This window comes from Oncorhynchus keta, chromosome 14 (assembly GCF_023373465.1).
Source record: "Oncorhynchus keta strain PuntledgeMale-10-30-2019 chromosome 14, Oket_V2, whole genome shotgun sequence".
In the NCBI taxonomy this organism is placed as follows: domain Eukaryota; kingdom Metazoa; phylum Chordata; class Actinopteri; order Salmoniformes; family Salmonidae; genus Oncorhynchus; species Oncorhynchus keta.
Window position 1 is genome coordinate 22,346,804 of NC_068434.1, and position 23,612 is coordinate 22,370,415.

At 41.1% G+C, this 23,612-nt stretch overlaps 1 protein-coding gene across 1 annotated transcript in view; it reads left to right on the forward strand.

Annotated features, from left to right (window-relative positions):
* The window catches only part of LOC118394041 (GDNF family receptor alpha-2-like), an 88,141-nt gene that overhangs the window by 53,452 nt on the left and 11,077 nt on the right, over nt 1–23,612 (forward strand). The window contains exons 5-6 of the mRNA XM_052461314.1: nt 19,094–19,206; nt 20,844–20,984. Coding sequence (XP_052317274.1) covers nt 19,094–19,206; nt 20,844–20,984 — 254 coding nt within the window. The remainder of the gene's footprint in view (nt 1–19,093; nt 19,207–20,843; nt 20,985–23,612) is intronic.

Sequence of the window (23,612 nt, forward strand, 5' to 3'; positions counted from 1 at the left end):
AGCATAGGAGCAGCCGAAGAGCAGCGCCTCTGGAGCAGGTTAGGGGTTAAGTAACTTGTTCAAGGGTGCAGCCGTTAGCCTAGCTTTTTGAACGGGCAACCCTCTGGTTACTGGCCTGCTCCACAACAGTATAAACTAGCAGCGCACATGCCCCACCCACCGGAGGATCTGTCTTTTTCAGCCATCTATTTAATGTGTTTGAGGGGTGCAGCATCCACTTATCAAAAAATATGTTTTCATTGTCACACACCAAATAGTAATACAGCACCCCTGAAGCAAATTAGGGTTAAGTGCATTCCTCACTGGCACATTGTCAGGTTTTTCACTTTGTCGATTCAGGTATTTGAACTAGTGACCTTTTGTTTGACAAGCCCAACGCTCTAACCACTAGGCTATCTGCTCCCCTACATGCATGTGTGCGTACGTGCCTCAGTGAGCGAGCTATTGGCCAAATGCAGGTATTGCTGAAATGAATTATCATACTCTTATACACCCTTATATATGGTAAATAGGAAAAGAAGATCAGATAAAGAATGTTGGACTGCAATCTCCTCCTGTGACATCCTAAAGTTTAGATTTCAGTGTTCAGCATCGCCTCAAGTTGATGTTGAGACTGGTGTTTTGTGGGTACTATTTAATGAAGCTGCCAGTTGAGGACTTATGAGGCATCTGTTTCTAAAACTAGACACTCTAATGTACTTGTCCTCTTGCTCAGTTATGCACCGGGGCCTCCCACTCCTCTTTCTATTCTGGTTAGGGCCAGTTTGCGCTGTTCTGTGAAGGGTGTAGTACACAGCGGTGTACGAGATCTTCAGTTTCTTGGCGATTTCCTGCATGGAATGGCCTTCATTTCTGAGAGCAGAAATAGGCTGACGATTTTCAGAAGAAAGGTATTTGTTTCTGGACATTTTGAGCCTGTAATCGAACCTACAAATGCTGATGCTCCAGATACTCAACTAGTCTAAAGAAGGACAGTTTTATTGCATCTTAGACCTGCTGCAAGGAGGCATGAGGACTGCAAATCTGGCCAGGGCAATAAATTGCAATGTCTGTACGTGAGATGCCTAAGACAGCGCTACAGGGAGACAGGACGGAAACCTGATCATCCTCACAGTGGCAGACCACGTGTAACGACACCTGCACAGGATCGGCACATCCGAACATCACACCTGCGGGACAGGTACAGGATGGCAACAACTGCCTGAGTTAATACCAGGAGCACACAATCCCTCCATCAGTGCTCAGACTGTCCGCAATAGGCAAGGAGAGGCTGGACTGAGGGCTTGTAGGCCTGTTGTAAGGCAGGTCTTCACCAGACATCACCGGCAACAATGTCATCTATGGGCACAAACCCACCGTCGCTGGACAAGACAGGACTGGCAAAAAGTGCTCTTCACTGACGAGTGGCGGTTTTCTCTCACCAGGGGTGATGGTCAGATTCGCGTTTATCATTGAAGGAATGAGCGTTACACCGAGGCCTGTACTCTGGAGCGGGATCGATTTGGAGGTGGAGGGTCCGTCATGGTCTGGGACGGTGTGTCACAGCATCATCGGACTGGGCTTGTTGTCATTGCAGGCTATCTTAATGCTGTGTGTTACAGGGAAGACATCCTCCTCCCTCATGTTGTACCCTTCCTGCAGGCTCATCCTGACATGACCCTTGACAGAACTTGACAGAGCTCCTCTCCCCTCCAACTCTTCTCGGGGTCCTTAGTGTACAAGAGAAAGTAGTGCACTATGGTTTTTCTTTTCCCAAATTATGTTCTCAGTTTTATTTTTCTTGGTTTGAAGTTTGTACAATTGTTCATAGAGAAACAACAAAATTGGATGTTCTGAGTCCATGTCAATGATTAAATCACATCAGAATACCTTATTTGGGGGGGTCTGGAAGAAAACAAACACATTTATTTTTCTTCGACATGGGTCCCATTATGCCAGGCGAAAACCAAAAACTGTATTCCACAATAATACCTCATACCAACAGTCAAGCATGGTGGTGTGATGGGTTGGGGCTGCTTTGCTGCCTCAGGACCTGGACAACTTGCCTTAATAGAAGGAACCATGAATTCTGCTCTGTATCAGAGAATTTTACAGGAGAATGTCAGGCCATCTGTCTGTGAGCTGAAGCTGGGTCATGCAGCAAGACAATGATCCAAAACACACAATCAAATCTACATGAAAATGGCAAAAAATTAACCAATTTTATGTTTTGGAAGTCAAGACCTAATCCCAAATGAGATGTTGTGGCAGGACTTGCAACCAGCAGTTCATGCTTGAAAATCCACACATTTTGCTGAGTTACAGCTGTTCTGCATGGAAGAGTCGGCCAAAATTCCTCCCCAGCGACATGAGACACTGATCAACAACTACAGGAAGTGTTTGGTTTGAGTCATTGCAGCAAAATGTGGCAATTGCTTTTTCACACAGGGACATTGGGTGTTGTATAATTTTGTTAATGAAATAAATATGTAATTGTGTTATTTTTTCACTCAGGTACCCATTATCTAATATTAGGTTTTAGTTGAAAATCGGAAGATCTGAACATTCAGTATAAAAAATATGCAAAAGTAGAGAACATTAGAAAGGGGGCAAATACTTTTTCACAGCACTTAACTCATGAAACCACACAATCCTTGACCATATAGAGTACCAGTCAAAAGTTTGGACACACAAAGTGTTAAACAAATCCAAATATATTTTATATTTGAGATTCTTCAAAGAAGAATGACAGCTTTGCACACTCTTGGCATTCTTTCAACCACTTTCATGAGGTAGTCACCTGGAATTTATTTCAATGAACAATTATGCCTTGATATAAGTTAAATAGTGGAATTTCTTTGAGCCAATGAATTGTGTTGTGACAGGGTAGGGGTGGTATACAGAAGATAGCCCTATTTGGTAAAAGACCAAGTCCAAATTATGGCAAAAACAACTCAAATAAGCAAAGAGAAATGACAGCCCATCAGTACTTTAAGACATGAAGATCAGTCAATCCAGAAAATGTCAAGAACTTTAAGTGTCTTCAAGTGCTGGAGGAAACGGGTACAAAAGTATCTATATCCACAGTAAAACGAGTCCTATATCGACATATTCTGAAAGGCCACTCAGCAAGGAAGATGTCACAAATTTGTGGGCAGAACTGAAAATTTGTGTGCGAGCAAGGAGGCCAGCTTTGTCAGGAGGAATGGGCCAAAATTCAACCAATTTATTGTGGGAAGCTTGTGGAAGTGTCAAACGTTCCGGGTAGCCAAGTTAACAGTTTAAAGGCAATGCTACCAAATGCTAATTGAGTGTATGTAAACTTCTGACCCACTGGGAATGTGATGAAAGAAATAAAAGCCAAAAGAAATAAATCTCTCTACTATTATTTTGACATTTCACATTCATAAAATGAATGGTGATCCTAACTGAACGAAGACGGGCAATTTTTACTAGGATTAAATGTCAGGAATTGTTTAAAACTGAGTTTAAATGTACACTGCTCAAAAAAATAAAGGGAACACTTAAACAACACAATGTAACTCCAAGTCAATCACACTTCTGTGGATTCAAACTGTCCACTTAGGAAGCAACACTGATTGACAATACATTTCACATGCTGTTGTACAAATGGAATAAACAACAGGTGAAAATTATAGGCAATTAGCAAGACACCCCCAATAACGGAGTGGTTCTGCAGGTGGTGACTACAGACCACTTCTCAGTTCCTATGCTTCCTGGCTGATGTTTTGGTCACTTTTGAATGCTGGCGGTGCTTTCACTCTAGTGGTAGCATGAGACGGAGTCTACAACCCACACAAGTGGCTCAGGTAGTGCAGCTCATCCAGGAAGGCACATCAATGCGAGCTGTGGCAAGAAGGTTTGCTGTGTCTGTCAGCGTAGTGTCCAGAGCATGGAGGCGCTACCAGGAGACAGGCCAGTACATCAGGAGACGTGGAGGAGGCCGTAGGAGGGCAACAACCCAGCAGCAGGACCGCTACCTCCGCCTTTGTGCAAGGAGGAGCAGGAGCAGCACTGCCAGAGCCCTGCAAAATGACCTCCAGCAGGCCACAAATGGGCATGTGTCTGCTCAAACGGTCAGAAACAGACTCCATGAAGGTGGTATGAGGGTCCGACGTCCACAGGTGGGGGTTGTGCTTACAGCCCAACACCGTGCCGGACGTTTGACATTTGCCAGAGAACACCAAGATTGGCAAATTCGCCACTGGCGCCCTGTGCTCTTCACAGATGAAAGCCGGTTCACACTGAGCACATGTGACAGACGTGACAGTCTGGAGACGCCGTGGAGAACGTTCTGCTGCCTGCAACATCCTCCAGCATGACCGGTTTGGCGGTGGGTCAGTCATGGTGTGGGGTGGCATGTCTTTGGGGGGCCGCACAGCCCTCCATGTGCTCGCCAGAGGTAGCCTGACTGCCATTAGGTACCGAGATGAGATCCTCAGACCCCTTGTGAGACCATATGCTGGTGTGGTTGGCCCTGGGTTCCTCCTAATGCAAGACAATGCTAGACCTCATGTGGCTGGAGTGTGTCAGCAGTTCCTGCAAGAGGAAGGCATTGATGCTATGGACTGGCCCGCCCGTTCCCCAGACCTGAATCCAATTGAGCACATTTGGGACATCATGTCTCGCTCCATCCACCAACGCCACGTTGCACCACAGACTGTCTAGGAGTTGGCGGATGCTTTAGTCCAGGTCTGGGAGGAGATCCCTCAGGAGACCATCCACCACCTCATCAGGAGCTTGCCCAGGCGTTGTAGGGAGGTCATACAGGCACGTGGAGGCCACACACACACTACTGAGCCTCATTTTGACTTGTTTTAAGGACATTACATCAAAGTTGGATCAGCCTGTAGTTTGGTTTTCCACTTTAATTTTGAGTGTGACTCCAAATCCAGACCTCCATGACTTGATAAATTTGATTTCCATTGATCATTTTTGTGTGATTTTGTTGTCAGCACATTCAACTATGTAAAGAAAAAAAGTATTTAATAAGAATATTTCATTCATTCAGATCTAGGATGTGTTATTTTAGTGTTCCCTTTATTTTTTGAGCATTGTATTTGGCTAAGGTGTATGTAAACTTCTGACTTCAACTGTATATAAAGCATAACAATCATACTTTACCAAACATAATCTCTTTAATCCCAACTGTCAGCCACTCTCGGCCCATCCCATCTATCACCATAGACCACCCTCGTTTGGTTTCCATGTGCCATACATGGTTCAATTGTATTGTGATGTTTTACATAATTTTCCATCCTTTCTGATCGTATAGTATCCACAGATTGTGAGCTAATGATGAAAACCTTTCCTACTAGTATTTTTATATTATATATTGACTGACTATGTCTTTCCAAATTGCCCAACACTGCTATTTGTAAAGTTAATTTTAAGTGCATGTTGTGTTTTTCTTTTTTAACCATTCGTGAACCTGTGACCAGAAACAAGCTACATAGGGGCAATACCAGAACAAATTATCTATTGATTCTGTCTCTTCGCAGCAAAATTTACAGAGCTGAGATTGTTGTATGCTCCATATATAGCATTCTGTTGATTGGAAGAATTGTATATAATAATTTAAACAGAATAACTCTAAGTGTTGAATCAAGTGTAGTTTTTTTGTACCAGTTCATTAACCAAGTGCCATGGAATTGGCATTTATCCCATTTATTTTGCAACTGTCTGCAACTGCAGCTGTCAACATTTTTGTCCTCAAATGAAACTGGTAAATTTTTATATTTAGGACAGTTCCATTCAGCCAATTTGTATCTTTAATACATTGCAGGTAAACAAGTTCCCTACCTTCCCCTTTTCCACTTGCCTCCTCCATTTTTGTGGTAGTGCTGCAATCAGTTGGTTGTCAAGTTGGATTGAGCAGATATTCCCATATATTTTCAATAACTGCATATGTGACACAACTCCTCCATTTCTATTCATAATATCATTAACAAATATAATACAATTTTTAAACACTTTTACCATAAAGAATGTTTTTGTATTAATCAGTATATTTGAGTTTAACCATAACATTAATTATAATATTTGTTCTATCTTTTCTGGAGGATTAAACTGAAATTGTAACCAGCTTGTATGGCTTGTAAGAAAGGGCGATCCTTTAAACAACATTCCATGCCTTCCTCCTGGCTACTCCAACTTCGGCCAACAGCTCCGCCCCCACCGCAGCTACTCGCCCAAGCCTCTCCAGGTTCTCCTTTACCCAAATCGAGAAAGCAGATGTTCTGAAAGCGCTGCAAAACCTGGACCCGTACAAATCAGCTGGGCTTGACATTCTGGACCCTCTATTTCTGAAACTATCCGCCGCCATTGTCACAACCCCTATTACCAGCCTGTTCAACCTTTCTTTCATATCATCTGAGATCCCCCAAGGATTGGAAAACTGCCGCAGTCATCCCCCTCTTCAAAGGGGGAGACACCCTGGACCCAAACTGTTACAGACCTATATCCATCCTGCCCTGCCTATCTAAGGTCTTTCGAAAGCCAAGGCAACAAACAGGTCACTGACCATCTCGAATCCCACCGTACCTTCTCCGCTGTGCAATCTGGTTTCCGAGCCGGTCACGGGTGCACCTCAGCCACGCTCATGGTACTAAACAATATCATAACCGCCATCGATAAAAGACAGTACTGTGCAGCCGTCTTCATCGACCTTGCCAAGGCTTTCGACTCTGTAAATCACCATATTCTTATCGGCAGACTCAGTAGCCTCGGTTTTTCTGATGACTGCCTTGCCTGGTTCACCAACTACTTTGCAGACAGAGTTCAGTGTGTCAAATCGGAGGGCATGCTGTCCGGTCCTCTGGCATTCTCTATGGGGGTGCCACAGGGTTCAATTCTCGGGCCGACTCTTTTCTCTGTATATGTCAATGATGTTGCTCTTGCTGCGGGCGATTCCCTGATCCACCTCCACGCAGACGACACCATTCTGTATACTTCCGGCCCGTCCTTGGACACTGTGCTATCTAACCGCCAAACGAGCTTCAATGCCATACAACACTCCTTCCGTGGCCTCCAACTGCTCTTAAACGCTAGTAAAACCAAATGCATGCTTTTCAACCGTTCGCTGCCTGCATCCGCACGTCCGACTAGCATCACCACCCTGGATGGTTCCGACCTAGAATATGTGGACATCTATAAGTACCTAGTTGTCTGGCTAGACTGTAAACTCTCCTTCCAGACTCATATCAAACATCTCCAATCTAAAATCAAATCTAGAATCGGCTTTCTATTCCACAACAAAGCCTCCTTCACTCACGCCGCCAAACTTTCCCTTGTAAAACTGACTATCCTACCGATCCTCGACTTCGGTGATGTCATCTACAAAATAGCTTCCAATACTCTACTCAGCAAACTGGATGCAGTTTATCACAGTGCCATCCGTTTTGTTACTAAAGCACCTTATACCACCCACCACTGCGACCTGTATGCTCTAGTCGGCTGGCCCTCGCTACATATTCGTCGCCAGACCCACTGGCTCCAGGTCATCTACAAGTCCATGCTAGGTAAAGCTCCGCCTTATCTCAGTTCACCGGTCACGATGGCAGCACCCACCCGTAGCACGCGCTCCAGCAGGTGTATCTCACTGATCATCCCTAAAGCCAACACCTCATTTGGCCGCCTTTCGTTCCAGTTCTCTGCTGCCTGTGACTGGAACAAATTGCAAAAATCGCTGAAGCTGGAGAATTTTATCTCCTTCACCAACTTCAAACATCTGCTATCTGAGCAGCTAACCGATCGCTGCAGTTGTACATAGTCTATCGATAAATAGCCCACCCAATTTGATCATTTATCACTCCAGTGTTAATCTGCAAAATTGTAATTATTCGCCTACCTCCTCATGCCTTTTGCACACAATGTATATAGACTCTCTTTTTTTTCTATTTTTTCTATTGTGTTATTGACTTGTTAATTGTTTACTCCATGTGTAACTCTGTGTTGTCTGTTCACACCGCTATGCTTTATCTTGGCCAGGTCGCAGTTGCAAATGAGAACTTGTTCTCAACTAGCCTACCTGGTTAAATAAAGGTGAAATAAAAAAATAAAAAAATTAACATTTTCAATTAGTCGGAAATGAGAAGTCATACAAAGTATGAGCCTTTCTTAATAATCTACCGCAGAATGGTTTTGGGTTCAAGTATAACTTATGTATGAGTGAAGATTTTAGTGAGAGGTTTAAAGCTTTAATATGTAATCGTTTTAGCCCCCCAAACTCATATTCATTATATAAAAAGGCACATTTAAATTTTTCTGGCTTTACACTCCAAATAAAATGAAATATGTTTTGCTAATATGATTTTTTTTTAAGAGTCATCTGGAGTAGGCAGTGTAAGTAAGTAAACTGTGAACAGACCAGAGAGTTAATTAATCAATGTGATTTTTCCATAAATAGACATGTTTGCAGAACCTCTCCATGGTTGCAGAATATTATCTATTTTTGCCAACTTTATATTGAAATTAATTGTGGTAAGTTAGTTCATATTTTTTGAGATGTGAATACCAAGTATGTCTACTTCACCATCCGCCCATTTTATAGGTAAACTACAAGGTAATGTAAACACTATTTTTTTAACAATACAATATATAATATAGTACACTTGTCGTAATTAGGCAAGAAAAGTGATCAAGATCTTCAATGAGACTGTGTAGGGATCCACAGATTGTGGATCCCTACACAAAAACTAGAGTCATCGGCATACATTTGTTGTTGTTTTTACCCCCTTTTTCTCCCCAATTTCATGGTAACCAATTGTTTTAGTAGCTACTATCTTGTCTCATCGCTACAACTCCCATATGGGCTCGGGAGAGATGAAGGTGCACTGCTTCTAAACACAACGCGCATCCAACGCACATCCAACCCAGAAGCCAGCCACACCAATGTGTCAGAGGAAACACCATGCAGCCTTGGCTAGCGCGCACTGCACCCAGCCCTCCACAGGAGTCGCTGGTGCGCGATGAGACAAGGATTTCCCTTCCAGCCAAACCATCCCTAACCTGGAAGACGCTAGGCCAATTGTGCATTGCCCCACAGACCTCCCGGTCACGACAGAGCCTGGGTGCGAACCCAGTACAGCGCCCTTAACCACTGCGCCACCCAGGAGGTGACACTTTTGTTTTTATCCCCAGGATTTCTAACACCTTAATGTTCTTGTTGAATGTAATTTTAATAGCGAGCATTTCAATGGCCATAATAAATAGATATGCAGACAACGGATAGCCTTGTTTTACTCCTCTTAAAAGCTCAATACTTTCTGAGAAGTAACCATTATTTACTATTTTACATCTGGGGTTGCTGTACATAACTTTAACCCATTGTATAAGAGATTCACCTAAATTAAAGTAATCCAGGCATTTATATATAAATTCCAGTTGTACTTTATCAAAAGCCTTTTCTAAATTTGCTATGAAGTCCAGATCTGGTATCTTCAGTGTTTCATAATGTTCAATTGTTTCAAGTAATTGTCGTATATTATCTCCAATATATTGTCCATGTGAAAAACCTGTCTGATCAGGATGAATAACATCTGGTAAAAACATTTTTTTCATTCTATGTGCTATGAATTCTGCCAGGATTTTCGCATCAAAACATTGAAGTGTTAGAGGCCTCCAGTTTTTTAAATGGACTGGATATTTATGCTTACCGCCTGAGTCCTGTTTTAGTAGTAATGAAATCAGACCTTCTTGTTGAGTACCTGAAAGTCTAGAATATTTGTGTTAGATTCATAGTTTGGCATGCTGTTTAACTCTTTAGTGTTCGTTCGCATGATGCCTCTGTGTTTAGCTCAAGTTTACTGTTTCAAACTATTCCTGCAGTGTCCAATTTTGAAATGTCACTTTACATTCATTCTACTTGAATAGAGGTTCCTGGCCTCCCAGGCTCAGTCGTAATAGAAAAAAACTCCCAATCCCTTTTCTTACAGTAAATCCATGCAGTGTGTTATTAGTGTGTGGAAGGTCCATCGTCTCTCCTCCAATTTATGATTGTCTTCATAATTGCTTTTCGTCAGCTTTGTGTAATCTATGGTCAGGTGAAGTTGCTCTGGGTGACCTTTTCACCCCCCATGTGTCTGCTGTGCACTTCCTTATTGTGACGCGTATGAAATAGTCTGTTAGAGGTTATTATCTTCCCCTGTTGTACGCCCTATGGAGGTCAATAGTGCAATGTGTGGAAATAAGATAGGAGTGGGTCAGTGTGACCGTAATAAGATACTGGACAAGGGTGCAATGCCCCTACTAAGAAAAATATGTCTGAAATGCAAGAGCATGACACTAAGATGCTCATTCAATTAGTCAGTCTTACTGAATATTCCCATTGTTTATTTCAACCTTGTGTCCATAAAAATTGACCACACAGTAAGGCATTCTGGTAGTGGCAGATCTGTCACCTCTATCTCTACCCACCTACCCATCTGTACTATGCCTGTGTTTTGATCCATCTAATTTGCACATGACCTGTTTGTGCTCGGTTTAGGATCTTAGACTCAAATTTTTCAAATCAGCTTTGATATCTGCTGACAATATTGGCTTCAGACTGCTGAAGGTACAAGGACCAAGGACAGGGATTGTTGCTGTTATTTTATCGTGTGACTTCCTGATGCTGTGAGATTCTCTCTGGTGTTTACAGAATACTGGAGCTCAGGGCCAGATCAGGGCCAGCTTAGATAAAGCATTGGGGAAGTAAATGGCTGTAGTATTGCCTTTAACATTGATGATGATTATGAGTGTATGATGCATGGAACTTTATGGTGTAAACATTTGAATGTGTGTATTATTATTTTAAATGTATGCACTTCTGTCCTTTGAGATGTTATTGTTTATTAATGTTCTGTATTATGTCATGTTTTATGTTTTGTGTAGACCCCAGGAAGAGTACCTGCTGCTTTAGCAGTAGCTAATGGGGTTCCTAATAAAATAGTACTAATACATTAAATAAAGAAAATAGTGGCTAATAAAATAGTAGCTAATGGGGTTCCTAATAAAAATAGATAATATGCCTTAATCTGCAAGTAAAGACAGTTGTAAAGCAGCCCTGCCTTCGCACTCGTCCTAGCCTCTTTACATCATTGAATATCTCAGGTCCTCTTCACTTTGAACAAGAACTAGGTATTGGCTGTTTCCTGCCTCCCCATACCAAGGATGGGTGGATACAGGATGGAAGAAGTGTATCATTGAACTACAGGCTTCCAAGAGTGCTGCCTGATTCCAAACAGGCCGATACATGAGCAGCCCCATTTCATCTGAAAGTTGACGGGTGGGGATAGAGAATCAATCCTGCTGTAGCTATGGCAGGAGAGGCCAGTGGTTTGGCCACAGTGGTATAGATCTCCAGCCATGTCTTCAGAGGCTAATCTGGAGGTGAAAGAAATGCACACATGTGTAGGTGAGGTGCTGGCTAGAGGAGTAGAACACTTGAAAAAGAAAAGGAGAGCCACACTCTAGGAGCTCAGATGCAATAATTGTCTAACCTGTCTTCAGAGGCCAACAGACATCCAGTACCAGCATAGTCGGATCTTTGGGGGAGCTACGTAGAGCTGAAGAGCTTTGTACAAGAACTAGGCATTGACTGTTTCCTGCTCTCACACCTGGCTTTAGTTCCGTTGCGGATGTTTTTTCATCAGTCTGCACAAACAGAGCATTCCTCCTGTGTTGCCTCGGCCTTGCTGATGGATACAGTGTTTACTCTGCCGTGTCTGCTGAGTGACGATAGTTATATTTGGATGTGCGCTGTGTACACTAGGTCCAGAACAGTAGGCCCTGCAGAGCTCAGTGAGTCTTGTATGTACACTATTGATTGGCCAAACAATCAATGCAACACTTCTATATTTGATTTATTTCCTCTGTTCCTCTTGCTTTACTGTGTGCTCTTTGATTGAGTTATTTGGCCAATAGGTTTCAAAGCAGGGAGCTGAGAGATTATCGATCACTGAACAGTTAGCCTGACCCAGATACTGTACATCTCGGGACTTTGCTTACAATACATCAGGCCCCCACCCCACCTCAACATCCAACTGAAAAGGCCAGCTCTGCTTTATAGGACAACAGAGGTTTCCACTGAGGGGGAATCAAAACCAGGAAAGTGATTGGCCCAGATGGCATTTCAGAAGACTGTTCAGGACAGAGGCAGCATTTTTCTTAGTTCTCCACTAGCCTTAAAGGCCTTTGTGTATTGCTTGGACACATTTCTATCTTTGCCTTACCTAAAATGAGACAAGTGATGAAAGCAATCAAAGTACACCTACTTGTAATACTGTAAATGTTGGCTTGCACAAGCACGGCAAACAAATGACTCATATACAGCAGTACACTGCTTTAATCAGATCTCTGCAAAAGCTAGGACGTGCTCTGCTTGTTGGCTGTACATAAGAGCAGGAATTGGAGAGAGGGCAGGAGAGAGCTGTGCAGATCATTTCAATACATGGATTACCGTATTCCCAGTTAGTGTACTGTAATCGCTGAGGGAACGGATAGAGGAAGCTACAATCATTACAGGCCAAGCCACCCCCATAGTCTCATCGTCATGGTAGAAATGTTATATAATATTTATGCTTCCAAAACTTATCATGTAAATAGTACACGTGGGGAATAAGGTGATTAAGCCTGACTCAAAGTACCTCTCCTATAAGGGCCAAATTCTGAATTTGAATTTGACACCTTTCTTAAGCACGACTCTTACTTCATGCAGGTGTGTAACGTGCTTTGCAGGCGTGGTTCCCTTGCGTGCTCTGAATAAATGTAATTCAACTGCTGAAAACCCTCCCATTTGCTGGCCAAAAGATTTTCTTGTGGAGTTTTCATTCAGTAGGGTTTTCAGTACATTTTATCTTAAGTCATTCCTTTAAATACAGTGTACCTTTTTAGTTGGAATTTTGGCAAGACTCACTAGAATATATATATATATATTTTAACTAGGCAAGTCCGTTAAGAACAAATTCTTATTTTCAATGAAGGCCTAGGAACAATGGGTTAAATGCCTGTTCAGGGGCAGAACGACAGATTTGTACCTTGTCAACTCGGGGGTTTGAACTTGCAACCTTCCAGTTACTAGTCCAACACTCTAACCACTAGGCTACCCTGCCGCGAGAGAACGGGTTCAGAATATTAGGGCTCAATGAAAGGAATACATCTCAATATATGCTCATTCGTCTCCGTTTCACCACCAATTGGTAGATTAATAAATACTCTGATTTTGTAGATTATTTAGGTTTAGGAAAGTATTTATGAATCATAAAAAAACAGTTTTGAAACCTTTATCCATGAAAGAATGAAAACGGTGGTTTGATTCATTCTGAATATTTCAACATTCAGTTCTTTAACCATGGTAATGTTGGAAGATTAATGTAGATAGAATAGTGTACAATAGTTGGCTATATCCTCCTCTATTGCCTGCACTAACCATGGAGCTGTGATGACACAGCCAAGTATTGTACCATTAGTCGGGTTCAAACTCTTATGGCTTGGTCTGCGCTCCACTCCAGAACAATTTAATTAGACGAATAAAATAAGAATAATTTTGTACGCCCAATTTTTCAGTTTTTGATTTGTTAAAAAAGTTTGAAATATCCAATAAATGTCTTTCCACTTCATGATTGTGTCCCACTTGTTGTTGATTCTTCACAAAAAAATACAGTTTTATATCTTTATGTTTGAAGCCCGAAATGTGGCAAAAGGTCGCAAAGTTCAAGGGGGCCGAATACTTTCGCAAGGCACAGTAGCTCTTATCAATAGCTGTTGTAAATTACAGTGCCCGGAGAATGCTGTTATTTCTATCAGAAAAAAAGAAAGTAGATGCTTTTTCCACTTGGAACCGGTACTGTAGGTTCACTAGACCTTATTCATGGTTTCCTTACACATGAAAGTGGTTGAATTATTAGGGAATGAAGTTAAGGTCAGAATACGGGGTATCTGTAAACACACATCCGCCACACCTTCTGTCAGAATCTCCCGAGGAGAGGTGGGTGTGGAGTCAGACGCAGGAGAGCAAGAATTCCAAGAAGGGCGTTTTATTTACTGGTCCACCAACACAACAGATACAGGACCACAAAAGGAGCCAGAAGAAAACAGCAACGCGGTCCAGTAAAGAACAGAGGAGAAACACTCCTCTTACTAAACTAACGTGCGGGAAAAACAGTCCCGAAAATAAACCTGCTTAACAGTAAAAGAAACGCAACCCAAACCAACGATAGTAACACAAACAATCCCGCACAAAACCTAGCGGGTAGGGCAAGATTAAATACCCCACTGATCAGCCAAACTAGACACAGGTGAACACAAGACAGACAGTGGCAGCTAGTAAGCCGGCGACGACCACCGAGTGCCGCCCAAACAGGGAGAGGAGCCACCTTCGTTGAAAGTTGTGACACCTTCATTTATTCAATCTCCACCCAAAACGAATAGCAGATGAATAGCATACTATTCTCATGCTTAAGTTCAAGGTCAGAATACGCATAGAGAGAAAAGTGCATGAAAAGTGAATTCCATTCCATTTACGTGCTCATAACTCGGGTCGGAATCGGGCCCTAACTGAGGAATGTTGTTAAAGTGTTGGATAATTATTTAATTATTCATAATCATTATTCTGTGTAACTCCCTTTTGTATTTCAGGGACAGTTCATATATTAATAGATTTGTTTACCCAAGTTTAAGTGTTTTGTTTACCTTGTTTGGAGACTATTAGTGCCAATAACCTTGAGTAATCTATTTACCCTCACCAAATAGCTTAGCCGTTGCTGCGTTTTGTGACAGTTAATTTAGCATTCATTCATGACATCACAATATATGGGGGTTGCAGGATGTCAGTAACGAACAGAGGGAGAAGGAAAACAAAGGTTGAACAGCCTGTGATTTCCTGGTCACCACAAAATAAATGTTTCATCAGACTTGAAGAAGAGCACCAAATTAAAAAGGATTAATGAAATAAAATAAAATCAAATGGTTAGCCTCATTACTTTGATTTCTCTGCAAGCAGTACTTATAGTGCACAGGCAACTTAAGTGAACTGCAGCAACACAGCAGTGCCTTTGACTGAAAGCCACATGCCCAAATGCCCTTTTAGGCTTGAGAACTTGTCCCAATGAATGTGTAGTCAAATAGCCTTGTGTTTCCAAATAAATGGGCCCTCTTGATGTTCCATCAAAGGACAATTGCCCGAAGGTGAAACTGTCCACTGACACTGATTAAATAGAGAAGGCCAGGGACAACAGCAACCAGCTAAAAGGCAATGCAAGAATGGCTTGTAAACACAGGACTTTGAGACGATGACATATATTTTTGAAGAAGCTTATTTTACTGAGAAGAAAATGGACAGTTATGATATGGTTGAAATGCTTTATTTTTGTACTTTTCTATCATTGTAGATGTGCATGCTTCATCCTTTTCTAGGTTGAATAGTCCATATGCAGTACACCAGATAAAGAAAAAATGGAATGGAGAACAACCCATCTATTGTCAGCTTCTATTATTTCAATCAGCATTTAACACCGATGAATTGACAAAAGACCAATGACCTTTGCCATTGATAAAGTTTAGGTCAAATTTCCTAACTGTGAGTTTGCACAAAGGCACAGAGCAAGTTTATCACCCTGTTTCTATGACTCAGCAAAGACACATCTGCAATCATGTGCCCATTCAATGTCAAATTGTTTGATTTATCGTCGCTAGACCTAAATGAAGGCTAGAGCCAGTATGGGAGAGTTATCTATGAGCAATACACCTCAAATGAGTGTTATATCAAGGTATGTAAAATGATAATGGTAGTTCTTATCCAGGAAATCAGAAATGATATGTCCAATATCACTGAAATGGTCAAACATGTCAGCAAATGTAGAGAGGATGTTTCCCAAAGATATCATTTCCCCAAGATATTCGCTGTTGAGAGGCTATTATAGCCACCACGTCTTAGCAGTTGATCATTTACATTTTCCCTTCCTTCATGAGGAAATGGTTTTTAGACATTCATCTGATTTGACTCAATGTTAGTCATCGGTGGCGATAAGGAATACAATTCCATGTTAAAAGCCATTAGTTTTCTATTACGGTTGAGCAAGATGGATAGGCACTCAACACTGACTAAATTACTGTGTTTAAAGCGTCAAATCTTTTTCAAAGGAGTCTACCTCTACGGGAGCTCCCTTTGCCACTTCCCAGGGCTGAGTGTCTGAAATGGCCATAACACTCTGAGAGGCAGACAGCCTGTCATTTCAGTAGTGAGCTGTCTGCCAAGGTATAATGGAAAAGCTGTGGCAGCCATAAAATGTGCTGCATCTCGATGTTGGAACACTATTGTCCAAACACTCCGGACACCTTTCTAAACTTGAAATGACTGTTTTTAAAATAAAAACATGCAGTCCGTCTCCACAGCCTCTACACCTGGTGCAGAAACATATTATTGTCCAAAGTGTTTTTGAGCAATGAACAGGTTGTCCATGGAAACATCCACATGGAATGTGTTAGTGATGACTGTTCGTTTTTGCAGATGTAGAACAGAGAGGATGCGTTATGGCTGAGAAGTCCCTCAGTCTCCACACACCTCAGTTTCTCTTTATCAAAGGCTGTGATGGGATGTTATAGGGAACAAGCAATTTGTTCCAGACAGAGAGGAAGAAGATGAGAGGCTTTCTGTAGAGAAGAGGGGGGAAGAGGTGCACAAAGCCCTTGTCCCTGAAACAAGGCTTAGATGTGATGTTCGCAACATGTCACTTTGAGAGCCACTCTGCGTGATTTGATAGGGAGCGGAAGGAGATGGAGCCAGAGTAATGAAGTGAGGAAGAGTGGGTTTGCTCGTTGGCCTATTCTGTGCATCCAGGCTGCAGAGAGTGTTACCTGATCATTTCCTCCAGACAAATCCTCAGCCTCTGCACTTCTCATTGAGATGTGGAGGATAGAATATAATAAGCATGGGACTGTTGTTGTCCTGTATTCTTTGATTATTCATTAACAGGGATATGAGATGGATTCCAACACCCCTCAACCATCTCAAGTCCCAGAAACATCTCACCTTCTGCTTAAGATTCTGCAGTAAACAGTATTCTGAAACAACTTTATTATGCTGTAAGGGTGTGGAGCAAGGGCTGCATAGTCAAAATCATTGGGGCGGCAGGTATCCTAGTGGTTAGTGTTGGGCCAGTAACCGAAAGGTTGCTGGATCGAATCCCTGAGCTGACAAGGTAAAAACCTGTTGTTCTGCCCCTGAACAAGGCAGTTAACCCACTGTTCCTAGGCCAGTTAACCCACTGTTTCCTGGAAGGCTGTTCTTGTAAATAATAATTTCTTCTTAACTGACTTGCCTGGTTAAATAAATAAAATTACCTTTGACCTTCAAGCCATTATTGTGTTATTGACTGTATGTTTGTTTACTCCATGTGTAACTCTGTGTTGTTTTTGTCGCACTGCTTTGCTTTATCTTGGCCAGGTCGCAGTTGTAAATGAGAACTTGTTCTCAACTGGCCAACCTGGTTAAATAAAGGTGAAATAAAAAAAAGAATGAAAAAAGAAGGGTCGGGGCAGGGTAACATGAATAAGTCCATGTTAGATAGAGAGGGCATGAGGGCTAGTGAATCACACCATCTTAGTGGGTGTCAGTGATTTGGAAATACAGGACAACTGTGCACACGCTTCTCCAATAAACCTACTTAACTGGATTAGTGATGCCACCCTCCAGGTATGAATACATTTAAGCTTTTATCATAAACACACATAAACAAAAACACAATATTTTTATCAGTTAAGAACCAAGTTGGGTAAATTACCCTTAAAAGCTGCATTGTCGACAATGTATTGAATCACAGGTTAAAATACATTACTATTTGACTATTTGTTATTTATATACTTACAGTGACTTTTTTTTACACCCCTTGACTTTTTCCACATTTTCTTGTGTTACAAAGTGGGATTCAAATGGATTTAAGTACCTTGCTGCAAACAGGATGCATGTTTTGGAATATTTCTATTCTGTACAGGCTTCCGTCTTTTCATTCAGTCATTTAAGTTAGTATTGTGGAGTAACTGCAATGTTGTTGATCCATCCATTATTTTTGTAGTGACTGGGTTTATTTATACACCACCCAAAGCCTAATTAATAACTTCACCATGCTCAGAGGGATATTCAGTCACGTTTGTTTTTACACATCCATCAATCAGTGCCCTTCTTTGTGAGGCATTGGAAACCTCCCTGGTCTTTGTGGTTAAATCTGTGCTTGACATTCACTACTTGATTGAGGGACCTTACAATTATCTGTATGTGTAGGGTACAGAGATGGGGTAACATTTTTATCACTATTATTGGAAACAGAATGAGTCCATGCAACTTATTATGTGATTTGTTAAGCACATTTGTACTCCTGGATATATTTAGGCTTGCCATAATAAAGGGATTGAATGTCTGAAGACCTTTCAGCTTTTCAAATTCCACTTGGAGATTATGGGGTGTTGTGTGTGTATCAGAGACACAAAATCTAAATGTAATCCATTTTAAATTCACTTTAACACAAACAAAATGTGGAAAAGGTTATCTGAAGGCACTGTATTTTCTCTGTATTTGAGTATTTTCTAATAATGTGGCCCGAATCAGCTTCGATTGGAAGTATTTAAAATTATTTTCAAATAAATTCCTATGAAAATATTTAATTCCAAATAAATGATTTTAAATATCAAACAGACCTGGGTTCAAATGTATTGGAGTATTTATTTTTATTTGAAAATACAGTGTGTGTTTAAGTATTTTCAAATACATGCCAACTCTTTCCAAGTGTATTTCCAAATACATTCCAATAGTGTTTTCAAATAAGAAATATCCAAATACTTAATTCCAATGTCTTTGAAAGTAGTTTAAATACCTCAAATAGCATTTGAACCCAGGTCTGATGTTGTGTGCCAACAATGTGAATGATGCACCCTCATGTGGGGATAAGTGAAAATGTGACATTTATTAGATGTTTCTTTAGCTAATTGGACATTTATTCAGCATATATGCTCAAATGTACACGTAGTAGTCTGCTGTTGAACTATGAGTGAATCAGTTCATTGGAAATATCACACTTCCAGGGTGTGTGTTGTTGATGTAGTCAACTGTGTTTGTGCGCAGGTCTAGACTGGCAGATTTCCACATGAACTGTATGGTGTCTCAGCATACGGTCAGCAGCTGCCCAAATGAGGACAACTACCAGGCCTGTCTGGCCTCCTACGCCGGCCTCATTGGTGAGTGCATGGGACTTTTATCTATACATACCCCGTGGAGGCATAGTGCTTTATTAGTATTATAAGCATGTATGAGCTTGTATAGTGGATTATTTTAAGGCTTAAGACATAAGACATTTTAGGGTGTTAAAACATGCTCATGGCTAGTCTAATAATTCATTATAACCACATTATAATGCACTATACCTGCATACTTTAGGTAAAGTGATACCCATACCGCTCCTCTTATTCTCCCCCCAAACACATTGCAGATCAATGGCTAAATGGAGGTGATGATCTAGTGTTTAGTTCATTTAAACATTTGATGACACATGTTCTTCAAATAGAACAAGAAAAATTGGTGCAGCAAAGACATTCTTCCATACCAGTAGACATTTGATAGCACCTTGGAAATGAGTTTACACTATTCAGTACGATCAATGAGGTAGACAAAAGGAGTTCTTTTTTGACTACTTTGAGTGAACCTACAATACCGTTTAGATACAGCATAGCGATAACTTTACCACTACCACCTGTCTGTAATTGAATTGTTGATAATTAATATAAATGTGTCAAACATCCTGTATCTCTAGAGTAAACTCCCTGGGTTTGTTTCCGAGTGGGTCAGCGGTCTAAGGCGCTGGCCAAGCATTGTCCGGCTTGGACTGGTTAGGCCGTCATTGTAAATAAGAATTAGTTCTTAACTGACTTGCTTAGTTAATTAAAGGTTAAATAAATAAGTAAATAAACGGACATTCCATTACCCTTGCCAGTGCTTCAGGACTACACAGTATGAGGTGTCTTTCCACAAATAAAGCACTCCTCTCCTGAAGGCATTATCGAACAGAATTGCTGTTTTTGGTTCCATCTTTCTAAACTAATATGACTAGCTCATTCCAGATGGACACTCCACGTCTGAAACAAGAATCAATCAGCATACTACTGTTAGCTGGCTTCATCTTACCTCTGCCTCCATGGTACAATAGTCCCTGTTGCCATGAGTAACATACTGTAAGCGTTACTCTTTATAGTAAATGTAGTCCATTATTATCCATTAGTGGCCTGTGAATGATCTGTAACTGTAGTGTTACTCTTTATAGTAAATGTAGTCCATTATTATCCATTGGTGGCCTGTGAATGATCTGTAACTGTAGTGTTACTCTTTATAGTAAATGTAGTCCATTATTATCCATTGGTGGCCTGTGAATGATCTGTAACTGTAGTGTTACTCTTTATAGTAAATGTAGTCCATTATTATCCATTAGTGGCCTGTGAATGATCTGTAACTGTAGTGTTACTCTTTATAGTAAATGTAGTCCATTATTATCCATTGGTGGCCTGTGAATGATCTGTAACTGTAGTGTTACTCTTTATAGTAAATGTAGTCCATTATTATCCATTAGTGGCCTGTGAATGATCTGTAACTGTAGTGTTACTCTTTATAGTAAATGTAGTCCATTATTATCCATTAGTGGCCTGTGAATGATCTGTAACTGTAGTGTTACTCTTTATAGTAAATGTAGTCCATTATTATCCATTGGTGGCCTGTGAATGATCTGTAACTGTAGTGTTACTCTTTATAGTAAATGTAGTCCATTATTATCCATTGGTGGCCTGTGAATGATCTGCAACTGTAGCGTTATTCTCACCTTTTATAGGGACAGATATGACTCCCAATTACGTGGACGGCAGTTTCACCAACTGGACTGTCTCCCCATGGTGCACCTGTAAAGGAAGTGGGAACCAGGAAGAGGAGTGTCAGAGCTTTCTGAAGGACTTCACAGAGAACATGTGCTTGAGTGAGTCACACTTTGCATTTCAAAAAAAAATTGTAACACATACGAGACGGCAGTGTGTTTCCCTCGAAACTGAAAGTGAACTGTCACATCTGATGTATTTGAATTTTTCTGAGTTATATTTCAGATTTGGGGTCTGTGTTTTTTTTTTAAAGGCGATGTCTCGCGGCACTCTGTGAGGTGTGTGGTGTATGGGTAATATTGACTGGCTGGTCTTGTAGCAGTTATTTCATTCACATTAGATCAATGTTCCTTTCTTTCCACAGCTCATTGTTAGAATCAATCTCTATGTCTGATAACAAACCAACCAAACCTCTTTGACCATTTATTGTGTTTGGTTTGAAATAACAAGATACCTCTAAAGCCAGTACACCTCAATACCCCAACATTTGGATACAAATTGTTCTACAGATTATGGGATAAGGCCATTATTTTAATGTCATTTCCACATTTTCTGTTAGATATTAGTGTTTATCAGTCTATGACAAAAATATAATCTAATGAAAAAACTTGTCATGGGAATGCGAAAGAATAGGAAATGCATCCTAACGGCACAATTTAGTAGTCAAATGGCAGGTGTACCGCCTCACCATTATGATGTACCATACAATGTCATCAGAATTACAAGATACCATTGCTTTTAACATGTTCCATTGTGTGGATAATGCTTTCAGACCATTTCAATAGATTGCCATGGTGCACTTTTAGCTGAGTCTGCAAGATGAGGGATGAGGCTTGTTGTTGAGGAGGCGTCTTGGAAAATAATACAACATGCAGCATCTCCTCTTTGCATTAAAAAGGAACTGAAGAAGATAAAGTGAAATAGATTAAGCGTTGCTCTTATACACTAAGTGGGGGGACATAACAGTCCACAGAGACGGTACGTATTATGTAAAATTAGATAACAAGCTAATCGTATTCAGCCTCCTCCCTGCAGGCAATAGCAATAGGGTTAAAACAACGTATCTGAAGTCATTAAAACATTGAATTGCTGTCGGCAGTGAGCTTAATCACTCGGTGGAACATTTGGGTGCAGTAAAGCATCCGCTGAAGGAGCCCTCTAGCCAACTTTGGTGATTTATATTTTTATTCCACCAGCACCTCTCTGGGTGATCTTACCACCCCAGCAAACAGATGCATGAAAACAACACTCTTCTCTTGACTTGACCAGCATCTTATTACAGACCTTAAGATACTTTACTAGACTTTCAGAAATCACAAGCATTATATTCTTCACAGATTTGCCATTCCTCCTAGATTTGTATTGTAACCGACCCAAGGCCAAGATATCCGAGCACCCATGGAGTGTCTTCTGAAGTCAATATGTCTTTACAACATGCTGTGTGTGTACACTATGTGTGCATGTGTGTCAGGTGAGTGTGTGTGTGTGTGTGTCGGGGGTGTGTGTGTGTGTGTGTGTGTGTGTGTGTGTGTGTGTGTGTGTGTGTGTGTGTGTGTGTGTGTGTGTGTGTGTGTGTGTGTGTGTGTGTGTGTGTGTGTGTGTGTGTGTGTGTGTGTGTGTGTGGGGTGTATGTCAGGGTGCGCGTGAGGGTATATGTGTCGGGGTGTGTGTGAGGGTGTATGTGTCGGGGTGTGTGTGCAGTATTTGCTTTGTATGAGAATGTTCTGAGTCTGATCAGTCACAAATCTATTCAAAGTCATCTCTGTGTGGTGACCTTATAATGGAGGTGGTTGCCAAGCAATTACATGGTTTGCCTTCTTTCTGCCTGAACAGAAATAAACACGTGGTCTGTTAAAATGGACAAGCAGAGTGAAAAGGTACTTTGTCCTGGTTTACCCATCAGAAAAGCTGACTGGAGATGTATTTGTCTCCCTCCCCCTGAAAGTATTTTGTGTTCATTAATTTGCTTTTAAAAGACTCCATCTCATGGTGTGTCTTTCTGCTGGACATTACTGACAAACAAACACAGGACTAGTAGGTCATGTTGTTGTTGTAAATTGGTAAAAAAAAGGTTCAAGTGAGTTCCCTTATGAGTCAAGGGCTTTGGCCGTGGTGTCTGTGGATGAACATCCTGCATGTGGCTGATATTTTCTCTCCGCTCTAAAATAAAGATTTTTGTTATCCAAAATGATACAGTGAAAATCAGATGATGTAGATTGTTGTAGAGAGATGTAGGTAAGCTCCAATAAAAAACAAAGCCAGCTAAATACTTAGCTTTGGCACTCTCAAAAAACAAAGCCAGCTAAATACTTAGCTTTGGCACTCTCAAAAAACAAAGCCAGCTAAATACTTAGCTTTGGCACTCTCAAAAAACAAAGCCAGCTAAATACTTAGCTTTGGCACTCTCAAAAAACAAAGCCAGCTAAATACTTAGCTTTGGCACTCTCAAAAAACAAAGCCAGCTAAATACTTAGCTTTGGCACTCTCAAAAAACAAAGCCAGCTAAATACTTAGCTTTGGCACTCTCAAAAAAACAAAGCCAGCTAAATACTTAGCTTTGGCACTCTCAAAAAACAAAGCCAGCTAAATACTTAGCTTTGGCACTCTCAAAAAACAAAGCCAGCTAAATACTTAGCTTTGGCACTCTCAAAAAACAAAGCCAGTTAAATACCTTATACCACCCACCACTGCGACTTGTATGCTCTAGTCGGCTGGCCCTCACTACATAT